Source organism: Varanus komodoensis, unplaced genomic scaffold, assembly GCF_004798865.1.
Source record: "Varanus komodoensis strain SLA01 unplaced genomic scaffold, ASM479886v1 scaffold32, whole genome shotgun sequence".
Taxonomy (NCBI): Eukaryota; Metazoa; Chordata; class Lepidosauria; order Squamata; family Varanidae; genus Varanus; species Varanus komodoensis.
Genome location: NW_025335798.1, coordinates 1,570,859 through 1,592,638, shown reverse-complemented (window position 1 = coordinate 1,592,638; position 21,780 = coordinate 1,570,859). Strand labels below are relative to the sequence as shown.

Sequence of the window (21,780 nt, the reverse complement as noted above, 5' to 3'; positions counted from 1 at the left end):
CCTAAGCCTTCAGGCCAAAAATGCGGTTGAGCAAGTTTCTTTTCTTATTCCAAAAAAGTGAGACATAATGCTGGCGGGGGGAAATAGGCTTTAAAAATATATCTCTGGAAAGCTAATTGCACAACTGGAAGAATTAAATTCCAGCAGACAGAGGGATGTCTGTTTAATTTTTGCTTTTAAAAGCTTAGCATTTGGAGGGTGCTTCCAGACAAGGCTTTTATGATGCCACTGCCCTGCCTTGTTCAAGGAACGTTATGGGGGGTGAGAAGGGGAAGTTCCAGATAGTAATGTTTTTCCCCTCCTTACCTTTCCATTCTTCCATCTTTTTTTCCTACTGTAGAAAATCTATTAAGACAAGTTTGGGAAACTTATAGGACAAAACATCTAGAGGGCTACAATTCTCATCATCCCTCACTGTTGGCTATGCTGGCTGATGGAAGCCATAGGCCAACATATCTGGAGGGCCACAAGTTTCCCAGCCTACATTAAACAGAGAAAGACAGAAAAACTGCACAGTAGCTTTAGATCATTAGCACCAAGACCCCTCTGTCTGGAAGCATCCCACAACCTTTTAAGTCTCAGGTACCACTTTGGATGACTGAAATGTGGTGGCACAAATGCAACTCCCAAAGAAGCAATCCTCACTTGAAGCAACCTAAAAACAGGCAAATTGTCATGAGACTTTGTAGAGCAGAGTCTATTGCATCAGAAATCAAAACCAGAAAGGAAAATACCCACTTCCTATATATGTGTTTGGCTTGATGAAGTTGGCTCTACCCTACAAATTCCTATGTTGACATAAATTTATTCTTTAAAGTACCACAAATGTCATTGTCTCCCCCCCCCCCCGCCATCAGCTGAGCAAGAACAAGGGCATGAGAACAAGAACATCTATGCAGAGCAGGTACTGGTCTAGCAAAGCTATTTTGTTCTGAGCTTTAATGAGGGGCATTGAACTTCAGACCATGGACCAAATCTAGCCTGTCTAGGATCCCAATCCTGCCCTCTAGGGTTTCCTAGATAGCCCTATCCCCTTTCCCCCAAGCATTTGGTTTCCTGGCTTTTGCGGAGGTTTTTATCCATTCTGAAAAGCTAAAATACCTCTCCCAAGGCTTAGATATTGACAGTTAGAGTTTTAAGCTACAAAATGCTAATATTTAGACTTCATACCTTTTGCCTTCAGACTTGCCCACCACTGGAATATGATCCCCAAGTCCTTTTCCAAAATAGAATTCAGTCTTTGGGCTGGAGGAGGCAGTGCCCCTGATATAAAGACCAAAGTCTTTTCTACATAAGGGGCTTAACCTGCTGCTTTTCTGAGGTTTCTTCTCATTGTGGGAGGAAATGTGTGTCCTTTACAAGGGTTTTTTTTCCTGGAGCTTGCATTTCCTTACCTTTCTATATATTCTACTAAACAATCACAAGGTAGCACTGAGGTATAGCCACAGAACTGAGACAACACACTGGCTTTTGTTTTGGTTTGTTGTGATTTGAATTTTACAAGCTTTCCTGACTCTTTAAAAAAAAACCCCACACAAATAGGAGGGAGAGATCCTGGAGTGCAATAACATTATGGAAAGACCCTGCAAATTTCCATAAGGAATCATGATTGCACAGTAAAAGTTTCCTGTGTAGCATCTCTGAAGCATTACAGTATATTTAGAATGGTGGGACTTTATCTGGGGAAATTACTAACCTGTAACAGTGACGTTGAAGAAGATGGAATCTCTGCCTATGTCACAAACAAACTCCCCTGCATCTTGCGCCTGTGCTGAGGGAATGACCAGACGGTGGTGGGGCCCCTCGCTCTCCAGCAGGAGGGCCTCACTTTCCTCCACTGCCTCCCCATCCTTGTACCAATGCACAGGAACCCCAGGGTGGGACAGTTCACAGGACAGCATCACACGCTCCGAGACCTGGTAGGCATGGGCCTCTTCAGCATTGGAGTGGACAACCTGCAGAGGTGGTTCTGCAATGGTGAAGAAATTCAGTAATGGTGGATGGAAGAAAATACAGCCAAAATTCATAAGATGGAACAGAGGGAAAATGAAGACCATTTGTAATATTCCAGTGGGGAGGGAAAGGATTGCCTTACAAGCTCAACTACTGCTGGCACTGAATGGCAGAAACTTCAAGGCTCCTGCTGAAAGCTGCCAGATGCTCCTAAGAGACACCTTTCTTTTAAAGTGGGGTTGCAGAACCTAAGGCCTGGGGTCCAAATTCAACTCTCTGGGATTCCCCAGAAGACCATGTTCCCTTTCCTTGATCCAGCTACTTGCCCTGATCTAGCTTTTCCACAGTTTCACTGCACCCAGTTCTAAAATGCTGCAATACCTCTCCCGAGGCTCAGTAATTGGCAATAAGGGCTTAAAGCTAAAATATACAAGCATTCTTTGCGCTTGCCTATGTCTTTTTGCCTTCGGCCCCACCTCTTTCGCCTTTGGCCCCACCTACCACTGGAATGCAGCCTCCAACAGCTTTTCAAAATGGAATTCAGCCTTCAAGTGAATAGAGACCCAACACTTATGATTTATTAAAGGGTTGCAGTTTTATTTTAAGCCTTTCTTTTAAGGCTGGTTAAGCTTCCCATAGTTTCTTCCTGACACTAGTACTCTTAAGCAACCCTGCACTTGTATCACAGCCTTCCCTTACATACACCAACACCCTTTCCCTTTGCTCACCATCCACAGTAACCATGAAGCTGATGGAATCATCTCCTGCATCACATGTATACATCCCAGAGTCTGAAGAGCAGACTGAGGAGATTAAGAGCTTGCGCATGTAGCCTTCAGACTGGACCACCAGGCCACCACCATCCAGGGCCACAGGATTCCCTTCTTTGAACCAACAGACAGGAGCATCAGGTATAGAGACCTCACACTCCAGGAGCAGAGGCATCCCAGCCAGAAGTGCTCGGGAGCGCCTGGCCTCAGGCACTGGGGTGATATGTACCTTCGGGGCTGGACAAACACAAGTGACAAAACATTAATTCCATGCCCATGTGCTGCTGCTGCTGCTGTGGACACAGCAATGGTGACAGCGACCAAAAACACCAGTAAAACAGTGCACAACGTATCTGCAAGGTCAGGCATGACGAACACATTGGTAACTATCTTGGCGTGATAACATGTTTGAAAGTGGTTGCAGTTTTAGATCGGCTGCAATTACGTTGCAAGCGGGAGGACACCTTGCCTACTAGATAAATGCTGATCTGGGTTCAGCAAAACTGGCTCTTGCCAGTTTTGCTTTGGTCTTTGCAAAGATGAAGGCAAATCACAGAGATTCAAAATGAACAAAGACGGTTCCAGTTAAACAACTGCAACAGAGCAAATGAGGTTTCAAAGACAGCAAATGGCAATGTCTGGAGGGATCAGGAGTTTCAGGTGTCACTTTCAGCTAAAAGGATTCCACCTGCAGACACCTTATTGGAAATAACAGTTGGTAGCATGGAGGGGCAGACCTCACATGAGGAAGAAAATTCATGATCAGATCTTCTGACACTTTCGGGTAGAACTTTAAAGCTGTTGTGAGGAGCTCCAATTGTGACTTGAGGAACACCACTGGGGCAGGAAAGTATGGGAGGTGTTTAGGCCTTTACCCCTACACCATTTTTAGGATCTAAATCTTCAGCCACTCCGTAGGCTTTCTTGCCTGCACAAAAGAAAACTATGGCTTGCTCAGTGCTACGGCCAGATCACTGTTCTCATGGGATGATGGCCTGCATGTAGTTACTGTAGGTAGGCTAAGATCTGGCCTGCTGCAAACTTCCAACCAAGTACTCACCTGTTACATGCAGTACAGCACCTTCCTTCACACCATTGGCCTCAAATCTCACTTCAGACCCACTGGCTGTTAGCTGCACACCTCTGATCTTCAAAGCATGATCCACTCCATTGTGTGTGATCTGGTACTGCTGGCCTTCCTCCTCCTCCTCCTCCTCCAGCCTCTTCCCATTCAAGAACCAGCAACCACATGTGATGGCTGAAAGCTGCACTGAGAAAGTAGCATCCTCCCCAACATGAACTGTAACATCTTGTAGTCCCCTTTGTACACGGGCCCTGGAGACTATAACAACAAGCAGAGGTTGAAGAAGTCAGCCTAAAATGGGTGAAATATGGATGCATATGCACGCACACACACAGACAAACCACAGAGATGTAGTTCAGGTTGTGGGGGGAAAGTAATGGAAGGCACTCAGCAGTCTGAATGTATGTGGAAAGTATAAATTAAAAAAAAAAAAACAGTCATGGGTAGACAGGCTAGTACCATAAGCCATCTGCTTTCCTTTGTTGGTTTATCAGTTTTCATTCTCTTGCTTGGTATGTATGTATGTATGTATGTATGTATGTATTTATTTGTGCAGACTGTCCCATTACTGCAGTCTCGGGACAGTTTAACAATACAAAATGTTAAAAAAATAAAAATAAAACACAGCTTCCTAAAATTTAGCTAATAACAAAACCCCAATTAAAATATCCAGCTCTTAAAACATTGGGAAAATAAAAAGGTTCAAAAGGTAGACATGTCTACTCTGTTGGTGAAGTGGGTGTTAGTACAGCCTTATTCACTGCAATGCCCAAGGGCTGCTGATGGCTCCTACTTACCTCCAATGTGGCTTCCAATGTCCCTCCCCCCTCCTCTCCTGCTGTAGCTGCTTGCTTTATCTTGTTGTTTGCTTTACTGCTGGGCTGGCTGTTATCATCTGGGCTAAGGGAGAAGGCCTCAGGGATGGGGAGTCAAGAGACCTGTCACTTGTTAGCTATAAGGTAGCTCAGGGCAGAGAGGGGAAGAGGATAGGGGTCCCATAGTCCATTAAAGTCCATAAGCTCAGAGGAACTCTCAAATCTACTATTTTGCTATGTAAGGTTGAGCCCAAGTCCTAAAAACAGCTTCTAAAGCAGACTGCGACGCTGGAAGGAAGCACACAGTGATAGCACAGATACTGGGTAGTTAATGAAAGAGAAATCCTGGCAAAATCAGGCCTTCCTATGAGGAATCTGAGCAGGGTGGGGTTCCTTCACTCCCAAGGATAGGGGTAATTTAGCAGGCATGTGGATCACCAAGGCCCAAGAAAGTTTGCATGAGCATTCTCACACAGTGGAAGGCAGTTTTCCAGCAGCAGAGGCACGCAGAAATTTCCGTGAAAGAAGAAAGGGAAATGCCCCGCAGTTGAGCAATGAGAAAACAGAGTTGTGTGAGATGCCCACGCTTGAGCAAAGACAAACTTACCAAGATGCACAGAGCCCGGGAACTCCACATGCTCACTGCACCCATACTGATTGGCAGAACACACACGGAAGCGGTAGTCGGCCTCTTGGGGCACACTGTCCCCTGGCACTTCGACCATGCTGGCAACATCAGTCGTGAGGCAAGGCACCCACTCAGCCTCTCCCACAGTCTGCCTCTCGAGGATGTAGCTGCTCGGGGGGCTACGGTGCACATCAGGGGGTGGACACCAAGTCAGGAGGGCAGCGTTACTGCGTGCCGTGCACATCCTCACTGCCACAGGGGCACTTGGAGGGATCCTCTTGGCACCTGGAGAAAACAAAGCATTTCATTCACCTCAGACCAGCTAGTCCCATTCAACAGCCTGGCACCTGTACTTGGAATAACTGGTGTCTCTGAGCAGTGCTCAGAGGAAGCCCCACATCCAGTGCATTACACAAGTCAATCCCATATGTGATCAGGTCATGAACAGGCTACAGCTGACACACCAGCTTGAGCTGACAAAAGGGCCACCGGACCTCCACGGACAAAACGAAGTCGAGGAATACACCTCTACAAAGTGACCACCAGTCAGCCTGTCCTTGATTCCAGGCAACGTGTGTACAGCAAATTACTGTAGTCAGCTAAATCTCTGGGTTGAGTGTACAGATGATGGAACAGACAAGGTCAATGGATGCATTTTTTGTGTATGTTTGGTTTCTTAGGAGCTTTGGGTGAATGTTAATTGCAGGCCCTGAGGTAAGACAGAGTTGGGTAGTTCTGAAGTGCCGTTCAATAGTACAAGAGGGGAAACAATCAAGCCTTTCTCACTCACTCCCCAACCATTTGGATGGGAAAGCAGCTTCAGGATACCATTTTGAACAGCCCTTCCTCCTTCTCACCCCCAAATCCTCCATTATCAATTGCTGCCTCTGAGACTACTTTTGCATAACTAAACAAACCAAGAAGGGAGAGAGACATACAACTGGGTGTACTTCAGGGAGCAGGAAGTTTAAAAATTGTTGGACAGCAGCAAAAATGGAAAACAAAGACATCTGCTGGCAGCACATCTTCTACAAGTGATTAATTTTGTTCCAGAGACATTTTAAGTTCAAGATTTTTTTTTATCCAGAGTTATTCATAGATTTCAGCTGTACTCATAAAGTAGCTAGTTGGTAGTTTTGCAGATTCTGACCCCCCCCCCCCCCCGTTCCCTTCCTTTATGTCATTACATTCTATAGCATTTTGACACTTGTTTTGGTATCTAGAGAGACAGAGAACAAGCCTTGCCTCCGAAAGGCTCTCAAAGGAAAATAGATAAAGGAGGACACAGAAAAAAACAGAAGCAGGACAGAGAAAAGTAGTGACATTTGACAAAGAAATTTGACAAAATGCTAAGAGTCTAACTTTTTGAATTTAAAACTTTCCAAAACATATGAGTGAATCTCCAATTTGAGGTGCAGTTTTAAGAAAACATAGAGCTCAAGTCTATCAGATGGATTTTTAAAGTGCAATCACCTCAAATATCAATTCAATTTCTTGACTCCATGCAAGAAAAATATACATTTCAACTGTTGCAAGCACAGTGGGAGGATTTTCTTGAGAATGTTATCTCCCTGAATGAATTTTTGTTCCAGAGAAAAAGAAAAGTGCAGGGGATGATGATTCATGGAAACTGAGCCCACAGCTATGACTTAGTAATCTTCAAACTCAGCACTAATACATATATTAACTGAATGAATGATAATCACTCTTGATTCCAAATACTGAAAACTACTTACACAGGCCTTCCAAGCATGGATTGTATCAGCTTTTTCCAACCTAGTGCTTTCCAGATGTTTTGAACCACAATTGCTGGTACGCCTGACCATAAACTATGCTGGCTGAAGCTGATGAAAGTTAATGTTTAAAGTGTGTAGAGGCACCAGGCCAGGGAAAATGGGATTAAATCAATCACCTACATCAGGCAGCTATCTGACAAAATCAGGCAATGTAAAGGCTAGTGGTGGTCTCAAGGTTGTTAGCTAAAGCGCGATGCAACTGGGAACAGCTGGTTGATTTAAAGGCAGCCAAAATCTGCATTTGCCATTCTCAGTTTGGAGTAGTGAGACTAGGGACAACCACAGGTGCACCCATGCCTAGAGACGTCTGATCTGGCCATGGGCATACGTGCCTCAGTAGCAGGCCCTCTCGGCTACCATAATATGTTCTACACAGGGCTGACTTTGAAAACTATTCAAAAGCTTCAGCTAGAACAGAGTGCTGCAGCCAGACAGTTAATGGAGGCCAGTTATAGGGAACAAATGACTCCTTTGTTACAACAGCTTCACTGGTGAGTGAGTGGTCTGTTTCCAAGCACAGTTCAAAGGGCTGGTTGTGACACTTAAAGCTCTATATGGTTTGAAACTGGGCCACCTGAAAGACCGCCTACTCTAATTTGTGCTTGCTTAGTTTTAAGATCTTTGAGAGGGGCCTTTCTTTGGTACCTCTGCCCTGGGAGGCACATTTGGCGGGAACACAAGAAGGGCTCTCTCAGTGGCTGCTTCCACACTTTGGAACTCCCGGCCAAGAGAGGTCAGGTGGGCTCCCTCTCTCTGTCATTCCACCACAAGACAAATAGGTATCTGTTCAAGCAGGCCTTCAGCATGTAACATTATCTGTTGGGTTGAGTGCTATTTTTATTTTGTCATTTTGGTGTGTGTTTTTATCTGTGTTTCTAATGTACTTGTTATGTTTTTGCTTTTAACGACAGTGGAAAGGGTAAATGTTTTTATGATTCTTAGCTGCCTTGAGTACTGTTTTCTTGGGAAAATGATACCAATTGAATAAATAATAACATAAATTAGGTGCCAAAGGGCAATGAAAATAGGTTAGATAAAATTAAAATACTCGTATTGGTTTGTCCACCTGGAACAATACAGTACTACACAAGCCTGAACTGATTCCTTGAGGTTTGTATCAGTACTTATTCTAAGCCTGGCCTACTAACTGAAGTGCTGCATCAGGGATCTCTGGCTTGACTCTGGGATTTTAGAAGTGGATGCAGTAAACCTCCCTTCTGTGGAGTAGCCATTCTAATTCAGTTCAGGGTGAGGGATGAGATAAATAAGGTTTATCTTCCCAGCCCAGTGAGGGGCTGGTTTTGTGGCTAAAGTTCATACCAAAGGCCAGTTGTAATGGATTTATGGCTAGTTAGATTTCCCCTCCTACGCAAGCAGTCCCATCTCCACACTCCACTCACATTTAACCCGGAGCTGTGCTGAAGTTTGCGACTCGCCCGCCATGAAAGTGATGACTCCAGCATCGTGTCGTGACACATGCACCAGGACCAGAAGATGGGTTTTACCAAAGCTTCTGATGAGAGTGTGAGGTGCCTCCACCAGTTCTTGCCCATTACGGTCCCAACTTGACACTTCCACCGGTTCCCGGGTCTCCACATAGAAGGCAGCATTCTCCCCTTCCATTACATCCAGCTTTCGAGGCAACCGCTTTACTATCAGGCCTGAGAGAAAGGATTTAGATGGTTACCATGCAAAGAACCACAACATAACACAATTGTCATTAAAATGACCCTGTCACAGCCCCCACACCAAAGAAGACTCCAAATTCTCCTCACCTTGCACTGAGAGCTCCCCAACACTGCGTCCTTTACCCTCCATCTCACACAGGTAGATGCCATCATCATCTGTCCGGGCGTCTCTCACTGTCAGCCGCCGCAGCAGGCCCTGCTCCTCAATCAGGTACTTGGGACTGGGCTGTAGACGCTTGTCTTCAAGATACCACACTGTAGGGATGTTCTCTAGAGGCACTTGGCATTCCAATACCGCATCCTGGCGTTCCAACACTTCCACATCCACCAAAGGTGCTTGGAAGCAGAGTCGGGGCTCTGTGAGAAAGAATCAGAGAAGCACTTGTCTCTGTGTGAAAACCTGAGCCTAGCAAGGGTGCTTGCAGATAAGGTCTTTACTATCCAAATTGCCCTGCCTCATGGAATTCCATGGGGGCTCCAGACATTGATGTTTTTCACTTATAACCCTCTTCTGTTTTCTCACCACTTCTTCCATCTCTTTCCTTACAGCAGAAAATCCATTATCAAGGAAAAGACAGAATGCTTGCAGAATGCCTTCTGATTAGCAAGGCTAGGACCCCTAAATCTAGAAGTACCTAGAAAAAGAGGGTCAAGTTTCTGGGACTCAGCAGAATGTCACTATTCTCCCTCACAAGCTTCCCATTCCTTGGTTGTTACCACAAACCTCCTGCCTTAGTCCTCAGACTTCCTCAGGCTTTCTCTTACCACCCATGGTAGTTTCTTCCTGTCTGTTTATACAGGCTCACTTTAGCTAACAAGTAGGCATTGAATGTATTCTCGGTATCAGCATGAAGAAAAAGGAATAACAAATGGAAATAATTTTTATTTTTCAATGTAATCCCCCACAACTTCAATACACTTAACTGTTCAGTTCCCTGTAAAAAATACCCTTCCTCCTTGTCTAAAAAATGTGCATTAATTGCCGCCTTGAGCTCTTCATCATCGGAAAATTGCTTTCCACAAAGATCTTTTTTTTAAATTCGGGCATAGGTAGTAGTCACTGGGGGCCAGGTCCGGGCTATAGGGTGGGAGGTTTATTTCTTTGAAACCACAGTCTCGCACAGCAGCCTTCGAAACACGTGCTGTGTGAATGGGCACGTTGTCGTGAAGAAGCAACACACCTGCGGTCAGTTTTCCCTGCCTTTTTTCTTTGTTTCTCTTAAATTACGCAGAGTGGTTGCATAAGATGCTGCATTTATGGTTTCACTTTTTTTCATGTACTCGATCAATAAAATTCCCTTTGAGTCCCAAAACACTATGGCCATGATTTTTCTGGCAGATGGAGTAACTTTGAATTTCTTTAGAGGGTCAGCACCCTTTTTATGCCACTGCATGGACTCCTGCTTACTTTCAGGGTCATAGTGATGAACCCAAGTTTCATCTTTAGTAACAATCCGGTCAAAAATATTCGATGGATCTTCACCACAGAGCTCTAAAAACTCCCTACAGCACTCGACTCGCACTTGTTTCTGAGGTGCCATGAGCATTCGCGGCACCCATCTTGCACAGACCTTGGAAAGGTTAAGATGGTCATGAAAAATAGTAAATATGGTACCAACAGATAGGTTTGTCATCTCTGCTAACATTTTGATTTTTATTCGGGCATCTTCCAATACAAGTTTCTCAATTTTTTTCACATTTTCTTTCGTAGTGGCAGTAACTGGTCTGCCCGAACAAGGGTTGTCTTCAATGCTTTCTCTGCCCCTTTTAAATTCACTTGACCACTTTTGAACAGTAGATAATGAAGGTGCAGAGTCCTGGTAAATGGCTACCATCTCTTCGTGAATGATTTTTTGACTTTTTCCTTGTTTTGTAAGGAACTTAATCACAGCGACTTGCTCGGTTTTCTTCAACATTGTCGCATCAGTCATTATGGTCATCTTTCACTGAGGATTACTAGGGAACTAATGTTCCCACTTATTTGAAATTTTGCATGTATATCCTCAGATAGTGTTATTAGCTAATGAAATAATTAAATTACCCACATCAATAGCAAATCAACCCGTTACCGAGAATACATTGAACGCCCCTCATACATCTGCACACCAGAGGTTTCCATGTGATTCTTCTTCCTGAGGCATGGGAGGACTATGAGCTGAGCACTCCCTCAGTTTTCCTGGTACACATTTACCCACACCCTCGTGCATTATGACAAAGTGTAAAGAAACTGGAGTGCTCCCAGATAAGGCACTGCTTGTATAATCAACCTCCTTCAGAATAATTTTGGAATGTTGGAGCTTCCAGGTGTCATTGTCTTGATTTGTAGTCCTCTCATGCTTCCCCATCTTTTATTTTATTTCATTTTCATACCAGGAACAAATCAAGAAAATAGAAAGGGAATCACTACACGATGTCTTTGACTATGAAATAGAATAGAAGCCCTCCTTATTGAACCCTCACTCAAACTCTGTGGGGTTAGCCACAAGGACTTATCAGTAACTCAGACACAGGCTTCAATGACTACTAGAGCGCTTAGTTTATGAATGCATAAGGGGATTGTTAACAACTAGGGAATGTAGCAATCTCCCCTGTCCACATTCTTCCTGCAAAGTTTAGTCATCAAACTAAAAAAGGGGAATATGAAAGCAAGAGTTTAACACAATTGTTTTAACAAACACTTTAGCAATCTTTCCCTCCCACATTTTTTCTAGAATGTTTTGCCATCAAACCGAAAAGGAGGCACATGAACGTAAAGGTTTAGCTCAATTGTTTTCAAGAAATTTATCAAGGAAATTTATCAAGGAAAATTCAGATACTTGTGCTCCCTTTGTCTGCTTAAGGGGAGGCAGAAGAAGAAAGAGCAACTCAATTCTCCTTCCTGGGGTTATTCTGAGAGGTGGCAGAGTGCTAAGTGGGTGGCATGTGGTATCTATAGCACTCAGACCCCTTTCTGTCAACTCTTTGGAGATGAGTGTAAGGGACACCTGCCACCAACACAACAACCACCCAAGGGAACACCAAAGGAAAACGGAATTGTGGGAAACAACCATGGCAAATGACTCTGGTAAGAACAGGTGGGTGTAGCTGAGATGGCACAGCTGAGCCTAGTACTTAAATTTCTAGAAAAAGAGACGCCAGCTTCAAGCCTTTCTGGAAGATAAAATATCCTTGGATCTGAAAGCACTCCTGCTTCGTCCCCAACGTATGGGGACTCTCTAACTTCAGAAGTAAGTTGTAAGACCACTCAGTGGTAAGACCAATGTACTTTGTGCCCAGCTTGTCAACAGTTTCGTCTCCTATTCCTTTGTTTGTGCTAGAATTGAGAGAGCTGACACTGAAAGCAGGTGGCAGGGGTGGCACAGATTAAGCCCTGAATGAGCCTCTTTTCATCTCTCTAAGAGGGATAACCACAAGAATTTTCAAGATGTCTCTCATGCTTTAAAGGCTCAGCTTTACTTTAGAAAACAGATTTGGGGCCTGGCCGACAGAGACAGCACACAAATTGGTAAAACTATTCTGGACTGTACCACTTCATTTGTCAGGAAGAAAGGAGAGAAGACGTTCATCCAATCTTGAAACAATTTTACTGACTCATCTCCGCTTTACCTAGCCCAGACTTTAAATAATCCCTATTCTGTTGGACAGCATCCTTTTCGATATCTTAATAGATCATTTTCGGCCAGGTGGTTTCCTCTGCCTATGCAGTCCCTCCATCTGTTGGCTACTTAGGCAGCACAAAAAAGAGCATAAGAAGACATGGATTTCCCTGACAGCTGCATATATTGCATAGATGCACAGATGCAAATTTAGAAATAATGACATAATGTAAATCAAAAGTCAAGGTGTCATGTATATATCACCATAATGATCGGGAAGACTATGACCAGGTGACTTGTGTGTCTGCTCAATTGTTTGTTCAGTTTGTTCAAGGCCCCAGATCTGCTGTTCCTTCTGATAATTCATCATATTTAAACTTGAAAGCCATCAAATAGAGCTCAGTCCTCTGACAGTCCTTCAAACAGAGGCTTGCCCTCTATAAAGGATGATACTTGCCCTTTCTAAGATGGTTTATCCCAGCCTCAATCAGGGTCAGAACCTTGAATGCAGATTTTCAGCAACCATCATGCAGAAGCAAAGAGAACTACTACAATAGCCAGTGCAAAGGAATAGAATAACAAAAAAGGAAAAACAAGAGACCTCTTCCAGAAGATCCAAGAAATCAAAGGGAAATTCAAGCCTAGATTGCAAAGGATGAAAGAACAACAGGAGAACATACTGACCAAGATAACATAAAGATAAGGTGGGAACAATATACAAAGCACTATACAGAAGAGATAAAAGAATGACAGACTCCTGCAAAAAGAAATCCTTTGAAGAACAACCTGCAACATTACAAAATTGAAGTGAAACCTGCTCAGAAAACAATTGGAAGGAACAAAGCACTCAAAAGTAAACAAGGTTCCCACAGAACTATTCCAAGGTACAGGTACTGTTTCAGTACAAATTCTAACAAAAATATGCCAACAAATATGGAAAACGAAACAATGACCCACAGGTTGAGAATGTCAATTTATGTTTCAAACCCCAAAAAAGGAGAAAAGAAATGCAGCAACTATAGGAATGTTGCATTAATTTTCTATGCAAACAAAGTGATGCTCAAAATGTTAGCAACAAAGAATATGGAGTAAAAAACTGCTGACATTCGAGCTGGATCCTGAAGATGCACTCGAAATCATATTGCAAATATGCACACCAAAGAATTTCAGAAGAAGATCAGCAAAGTCTTTGACTGAATGAATCATAAGATGCAATGAATGGTCCTAAAAGAAATGGGTATGCCTCAGCACCTTTTTAACCTGACATGTAACCTATAAGGATAGAATATGAAGAAACAGATTGGTTTCCTGTAAGAAAAGGTGTCATGCAAGTATTTTGTCTCCACATTCTTCCATCAGTGTGCATAAGCATAAGCACATCATAACCAAAGCCAGATTAGGAACAGAGGAAGACGAGAAAATTGGCCAAAGATATAGCAATGCCTGGATATATGCAGATGATACATATTAATAGCAGAAAGCAGCAATGAATTGAAACAACACCTGATTAAAGTGAAAGAAGAAAATGCAAAAGCAGAACTGAAGCAGAACATTAAGGAAAAAAATCATGATTACAGAAGAATTACACAACTTTAATGTCTATAATGAAGAAATCAAAATGATGAAAGATTTTGCATACTTTGACTCAATCATCAATTCAGTCAAAGACTGGAGCCAAGAAATTAGAAAAAGATGGAGACCTGGAAGCACTGCAATGAAGGAACTAGAAAAGATAAAAAAGGGTAAAGACGTTTCAGTGCAGAATAATCCAGGCTCTTGTATTCCCAATCGCTATATATAGATATGAAAACTGGGCAGTAAAGAAAGCTGACAGGAAGAAAATGTATGCATTTGAAACATGGTACTGGACAAGAGCTTTGTGAAAGACTGAAAGAAAAACAGTGGGGCCTAGAAAAATTACGCCAGAACTTTCTGTGGAAGCAAACACGGCCAAATGGAAGGTGTTTTACTTCAGGCAGATCAAGAGAAGGCAAGAGTCACTGCAGAAGTAATGCTAGGGTAAGTCAAAGACATAAGAAGTGGAAGACCAACTATGAGATGGATTGAATGCATAAAGGAAGCCACACTCTTGAGTTCACAAGAGTTTAGCAAGTCTGTCAAGGACAGGAAATTTTGGAGGGCATTAACTCATAGGGTCACCATAAGTTAGAAACAATTTGAGATCATGTAACAACAGAAACAACAACGATCAAGCTAGATCAAACAATCAGCCATCTTTTTCTCAGTGTTTTTCCTAATGGAATTTTTCTTTCCATCCTTTATCCACTCAGGCTCCCGTCATGATGACAGATGTTTTGCCTATTTTTAAAAAGTTCCAATGAATGTAAGCGCTCCAGACTCTCTGGGTAACATGTTCCATTGCATGGCTATTCTTATGGACAGAAAAATCTTCCTGGTATTTAATCTCCCTTTTCAGCTAAAGCCCATTTCTCCTCTTGCCTGACCCTCAGTAAGTTCAGATAACAGTTGGTTCCCTTCTTACTAAGAGCAGCCTTTGACATATAACTGAAGGCTGTTATCACACAGCCATTCCTGCCCCCCCCCCCAACCCCCAGATTCTCTTCTCTGGCCTCAACAAGACTTCCTCTTCTCTGACTCGGCTCAGCAACATTCCATAAACTTTATCAGTTCCCTTGCTCTCTTCTGAATCCTCTTCAAAAATGCATGTCTTCTGCTCTCAGCCAAGCAATTATCTTTTCTCCTGGAGGAGGAAGCCTAGTGGACCCACCTATAAAATGTCACATCGACTTTGGAGAACAATTTCCTTTTCTGAGCAGAGCTGTTGGCTCCATTTTAACCAACCCCATCCTTCTTCTGTTGCTCTCCAGCTACTCTGGTGTATACATTACTTTGAGAAGGCATTCCTGTCCAAGAAGGCCCAGAGCTGCAGCAACAAGAGATGACATCCCTGCTTCTACAGAGGCAACACTGCAAGAGCAGGTAGGCCCTTGCATAGCCAGGTCTCCAGGGCCGACGAAGTCCTGGCTATTTGTTGACCCTGATGCAAGCCCTTCCTGGAACAACACGCTTCCAGAGACTGAGGCCTAGTTCACACAAACAACAGATAAAGCAGTTGCAAGTGTTTGTAGACCCTACCACTTTTGATTGTGCAGGTGGGAGATCACAGGACCAAATGGTCCTCCATTTTTTATTTTTTTGTGGGGGAAATTTATTGCACATACTAACCTCAATCTGGGGCAAAAGTTAGGCAAGAATGTTTCAGGTGTTACACATGTAAGGTGTATTTAATGCAGAGGAACTTGCAGGCACACTATCTATATCTACAGTCTGTATAGTCCAACAGTATTTATCTCCACATCTGCTATTTGAGAGAAATAGGCCTTACTGATCTAGTCAGCAGTCTCCCTTTTATTCAGTTCTCTGTTCCAGCATGAGCCCTTTTCATGCAACAAAACAAGTATGATCAATACACAGGGATGGATCATGGAGAGGAGGATCGTGGCCTCAGGCCCTGCCCCACTTAACTTGCATGTGTAGATTCATACTTCTGCCCAGAGCCTCCCTTTCAAATGCACAAAGACTCCATCCAGACTTGATCAACATGTAGTTGTCAGGGACAGGAGCAGCAGACATAATTATTATATTGCATTTATACTGCATCCCTTTTCCTCTTGCAAGGAAAAAGGTGTGATAGAACTGCAATATAATAGTAATGATGTGATGTAGTAGCAATAATCCACACACTGATCTTTTTATTCTACAATCACTAGTCGTGTGAAAAGGATTCTGGCTCTTCCCGATCCAGGAGGGAAGAGTGTCCTGTGAAATTATCTTCAAGCGCCCCTATCACATGCCATGTTCCCTCCCTGGAGGAAAAACATTTCCTGTCCCGCCCAGCACTTGGCACTTGACCAGCCTCTGGCTGAGAGCCCAAACGCACTCTGCGCTTCACAGGCCCCGTCACTGGCAAGAGTTCCTTCCAGGGCCTTTTGGAATGTCCCAGAAGGGTCACCCAGGCACCGCAGTGAGCAGGGCTGTGTGTGCCAGCCTAGCCCCCCTTTCAGGGCCCTGAGGCTGCCTGCCAGAGGAGTGCCTACCTGCTTGCTGGTTTCCAGGAAAGGATGCTTTGGCTGTAGGGCTGATCCTATTTTCACAAATGAACTGCCTGCTCCTCAAGCTTGTGCTCATTTATTGTACCATGGTTCTTATTTAAGTAACAAGCTGTCCACACACATTCCCACCCTGCAGCAACTGGCTGGCTCCATGTTCCCAGTTAGGGAAATGGTGGATTAAAGTTTAGGTGGCTATAGTTTGATCTACAAACCAAGAAGAAAGCTTTAGATCAAGGGTTCAGAACCTCAGACCCAGGGCCCAGATCCAATCCATACAGAATCCTCAAGGGTTCCTCCTTCCCTGGTCCCATCTACTTTTTCCCCTTCCACCAGTAATTGGGATGTTCTTTACTTTTATACATTCTCTCCCCATTCTAAAAGGTTGAAATGCCTTTCCTAATGCTGGTGATGGCAGTAAGAGCTTGAATGTCAGCTATACTGGTATTTTTTGTGTTTTGGCTCCCTCCCCTTTGCCTAATACCCTGTTTACCTTCAGCCCTGCCAACACTTGAATGTGGCATCTGAGAATTCTCTGAATGGAATAGGCTCCTCAGGCTGAAAAAGCTTCTGTACTTCTCTAGATTCATGAATCTAGAATTTATGCTGTATTCTGGGCTGCAAGGGACATCCTGAAATCTACTGCAAATAGCAACCATTTTACCACTCTAATTTTCCATTACCAGAATGGATTGTCCTGTTTCTCATACTTTAATCTCTGTGGTAATCAGATTCTCTCACCACTGTCATTCAGTTGTGACTGCCAATAGATCAAGTCTTCACTCTGTTTCTTACAGGTAGCCAGATCTATTCAGGATTTGTCCTCCAACACACCATGGATTCACTGTAGATTTGTACAGGAACAGCAGCACTGGTGGAAGTGGAGTTCCCTGCTCCTCCTTCCCATGGCAGCCCCCAGTCCCATGACAATGCAAGAGAACCTGCTGGACAGGGTGAACTGTGGAGTGGGGGAGGGAGACCTCTGAGAACTGGGTGGTGGGAACTTCAGTGAATGGAAACCTTCTCACAGAACCACCCTTCCTCTCAAAGAAGCCAGGTCTTCAATTCAACTCCTGATGTCCTGATACCCACAAACAGCACTATCCCTCTCCCCCACCTACTCCTTGATTTCCCTTCCACCCCTTGTATGGGTACCTTTCACATGGAGTTTCACAGCACTGAGCGTCTGGCCAGCTGTGTTGCAGGCTGTACAAACATAAAGCCCACAATCCCGTGCGGTGCAATAAAGCACCTTGAGGATAAAGTAGCCCTCCCTGTCCTCATAGAGCAGGTGCCTCCTTCCAGGAGAGAGCACCTTCCCATCCTTCTGCCAGACAATCTCTGGCTTGGGCTTGCCAGTGACGTAGCAGCGGAACTTGGCATGCTTCCCTTCGTTCACAGTAAAGACCTTTGCGGTAGGTAGGCTGGGGAGCACTTCTCCATTTTGCCTGGCTTCTGGCAACACATTTTGCCCAGGATGACGTTGCCGTCTTTTATCATCTTGTGCCTCTGGCTGTTTCTTGAAATGGCAGTTTGGGGATTTATCATGGGGCACGAAGAGCACGGAATCCACTAGGAGCACTGCTGCAGCCATGGTCTCTCCAAAGCTGTTTTGTGCCCGACATACATAGACACCCGCATCTGGGAGACGGGTGCTGTAGATATGAAGAGAGTGCCAGTCACCCGACTCTATGTCCACTTTGTAATGGCTGCTCTCAAAGATCTCTGACAGTTTGCGCCCATCCTTTTCCCACTCAAGCTGCCCCAAGACCCTACAGGTGAAAGTCACGTCCTCTCCCTGGGTCACCCGTGCAGAGACTGGCTTATTCAGGAAGACTGGAGGCTGGGTGTCAAGCTGTCCTTTGGGTTTCAGCTCTGCTGCCTCCACTTTGAGAGTAGCAGCTGCATAGGTTTCACCCACACAGTTCTTAGCTTTGCAAACATAGCGCCCACTGTCAGCTGGTCCAGCCTGAGACACAAGCAGGCTATATGCATCCCCATTGGCCTCCACAAACATCCGGCCTGATGGGAGCTCCAGCTCAGAACCATCCTTCTCCCAGGCAATGCTGGGAAGTGGCTCGCCAGCAACTTGCCACTTCAGTACTGCATTGGCACCACTTTGCACTGTGGAAGTGCGTGGGTAGGCGAGGAATCGAGGAGCTCCGGCAAAGGCATCCATAACTGGGTAAGTCAGGATACAGCTGAGGTCAGGAACCTGCAAAGAATCAGAACAAGAAAGAAAGATAGCTAGAGAAGCTGGGAAATGCAGGGTTAGAAGTCGAGGAAAGAGTCTTGTGCTATGATTCACTTCAATCAGCCAAGCTGGAATGGGAAAGAAAAGGGAACATGGAGTAAACAGATTGGTGCTCAGTTTGGCATGCAGGGAAACAGCTATGTGAGCACTTCCCAGTGACCATATTTTTATCATTCTGTCATTCAAACCTCTTTCTGCGGAATCACAGCGGTGCTGTAAACCCTGCATTGTGCATATGACTATGGCATCACATGGCAAAATGGAGTCCAGGGGCATTTAACCTGCATCACTCTCACCACTCTCATGCATTTGGTTACGAAAGAGCTACCTGAGACAATAAGTGTCACTGAAATTACTCTTCCAGAGATTCCAATTTTGCACAATGCTGTTTCAGTAAGATTGGCTCTTTTTACGCAATGTGCTAGGTCCCACTGGCCTGTTGAAGGTTAATGACCAGAAGATACTAGTGTAGGGCAGGGTACTGAACAATTTTGAATAGATCCAGTGGTACAAATAAGAAATCAGCAAATGCTCTCCAGGCAGGTGGATCCCATCCAGCTCACTCACTGCGTGTATCTAATCAGCTGCTTCAGAGAGGCTTCGGGCCAAGGTCATAGGTAGAAACTTGGTTTTAATGTTCAGTTCTGTGCCTTCTGATCCTGACTTTGACTGAAGATAAGCTCACCATTATCATGTGCTACTCACTAACGCCTTTCTTCTTCTTTCTCTCTGGAAACCCCAAGACAGCCCTGGTCAAATGCCAGATCGAAGGGATAAGATGGGGATGCAATGGGTTGGACGCAACTTCGCAACTAACAACAACAACAAAGGAGAGGTCTGGGAAGAAGTAGCATGTACTGTACACATTGCATTCCTCCTATGACACAAGTGGGGGTAGGGAAGACCCAGAGTTTTGGGCCAGGGTGGCTGCCATGTGGCCCAACAGTCAGAGAGCCTCCAGTCCACAAAGGTGGCTATAATGATGCAAGTGTTGACTATTACTTTACCCAGCACATTTCAACTGCTTTCAATACTTTCATTGCAAAGTAGGTTGGTATAATTATCCTGATACTCTGTGTGTGGGAGGGGGCAGAGAAGAACAGTAATGTCCTAATTAATTACAAATGTCCAGTAATTTGTACTGTTTAATGTGCATCTGGCAGTGGTGGGGTTTCCACTGAGTTCTTTGTCACTTGCATTCCTTCCCCAGTGCCGTGCCAGCACTCAGAAAATGCAACTGAGATTGCCACAAGCTGGGCATGCTTGTCCTATCATGCATTCCAAACCTATCATACTGCATGTAGTGTGAACCTGATAACAGGCTGCCACTGCTACAGATCCCAAGGGGACAAAGAAAGGCAGCAACACATTCCAGGATGGGCTCACCCAGAGAGCCTCCTATTTTCCCCACTTCTCATTCAAAACGCTGCATTCTCCCATATGGAAGTCCTTACACTTAAGGAATAGGGGTTAAGGGACCCTGCAATGTACTTGATCCAATGGCAGGAACACCTCCCCCCCCCACACACACACACCAGTTTTTAAGCCTCTGGAAAAAAGCTTTGATAGATGGTTGATACTGGTGTATCTTCACCCCCTCAGGCCTCAAGGCTTCTTCAGGTCAGCCAGTTCTTAGCCCTGCTGTTTCTTCAGGTACTTCAAAGCAAAACCCAAAGTTTTCCATTTGATTTGGTCCCTCAGTGATAAGGATCACTTCGCAATCCTTCAAGCCATCATCCCTCTCACAAGTACCATCTGGGATAGCTTCTTTGCCTCCCTCCACGTCCTCCTCTCGTTCGCACAGGACACTTACCGTGTATGCAAGATGAGAAGCAGGCTCTGAGAAGCCCCACCTGCCTTCCTCTTCGCATTCACTAGCCTCAAGCCACTGTATGCATCTACATTAAAAGCCGGCCTCTCTGTCGCTCGGTTCCTGTTTCCCCTCCTCCTGTCGGGCAATTTCCATCAGTCCTTCCATCCGCCCACCTATCTGTCCATCCACGTGCCAGCTGCTCTTCTTCGTGGCTCTGTCCCTCAGGCTGGGCATCCCTCTCCCTGCCTTGCCAGCCCTGCAGCGAGCCCAGAGACGCATACACCCTGCCCCTCACATGCAGTGGGTCCCTGGCCTCCTCCTGCCCTGCTCGCCAGGCGTCTGTGAGCAGGCGACTAAAAGTTACAAATGCCTGCAGCTGCTGTCCCCAAAAATACCCTCTGATGACATGGCTGGGCTGATAAGCGGGGGCTGGGGCCTGGCTAAGTTTAGAGCCCAGCAGGGAGGAGCACAAAGGCATCCCTCGGCCAGGAGCTGCCTCAGGCACAGGCCACCTCAAGGAAAGGGGGAGGAGAAAAGGATCCCAGGGGCCTCCGGGCTGGATGGAGCATCCGCGCACGGCGCCCCCAAGTGGTCGGCGGTTCTGCTCCCCATCACACCATGCCAGTGGTTAGCTGACATGGCTGACAGGCCCACTGCCAGCACAACTACCAGGGCTCCAGCGGGCCTCACACTTTTGGTATTTTCCCCAGGCCTCCCCGCCAGACAGCAGGGTCTGCGAGCCCATGTCTTCATTTCCCCAGTGCCCTGCACTGGCACTAGTCTAGCTGCCCCAGTGAAGTGTGGGAAATCACAATAGCAGCCCCCAGCCACTCTACCTGCTGCTACCAGGTATCTTGACAGGTGGGGAGCGTCAGTGGAAGAGGGGTGCTTTGGCCAGGGCGCTCTGAAACCTTGTTGCTGGAAGCAGAATCTAGCAGACCTAGTGCTAGAAAGTATTTTATCACCGAACCATGGAACAGGGACGTGACAAAGAAGAAGGCTGTATCAGCCAAAAGAGAAGCGGAAGGTCACAAGAAGACTCATTATTCTCTTGTCATCAGTGCTTCAGTGAGTACTGAAATGTTATGAGATTTTTTTTTCTGCCAGATTTGGTCACAGGCATTCTTTATTTACCGTCTTTGTTACAAACTCTATCAGCCAAAAAAGTACTGGCGCCTTTTAAAAGCAACCAACAAACTACTTTGGATTATTTGCAACTTTCCTTTGACAGTTCCCCGAGAGAATATTTTCCAATCTCTCCCATGAGGAAACCATTATCAGGCAGCTCTCTA

General features: G+C 45.1%; 1 protein-coding gene across 3 annotated transcripts in view; it reads right to left on the bottom strand.

Moving 5' to 3' along the window:
* The window catches only part of OBSL1 (obscurin like cytoskeletal adaptor 1), a 64,445-nt gene extending 43,607 nt beyond the window's left edge, over positions 1-20,838 (bottom strand). For 2 of the 3 annotated variants that reach the window (XM_044438074.1, XM_044438075.1), the window contains exons 1-8: positions 20,489-20,836; positions 17,577-18,636; positions 8,822-9,091; positions 8,447-8,707; positions 5,230-5,535; positions 3,784-4,065; positions 2,682-2,960; positions 1,697-1,969 (exon numbers count right to left, since the gene is read on the bottom strand). In XM_044438074.1, the coding sequence (XP_044294009.1) occupies positions 1,697-1,969; positions 2,682-2,960; positions 3,784-4,065; positions 5,230-5,535; positions 8,447-8,707; positions 8,822-9,091; positions 17,577-18,600 (2,695 nt within the window). In that variant the 5' untranslated portion in view covers positions 18,601-18,636; positions 20,489-20,836. Of the gene's footprint in view, positions 1-1,696; positions 1,970-2,681; positions 2,961-3,783; positions 4,066-5,229; positions 5,536-8,446; positions 8,708-8,821; positions 9,092-17,576; positions 18,637-20,488 lie in introns of all 3 variants that reach the window. The other variant, XM_044438073.1, reaches the window with a different exon arrangement.
* Between the last annotated feature and the right edge of the window lie 942 nt (positions 20,839-21,780).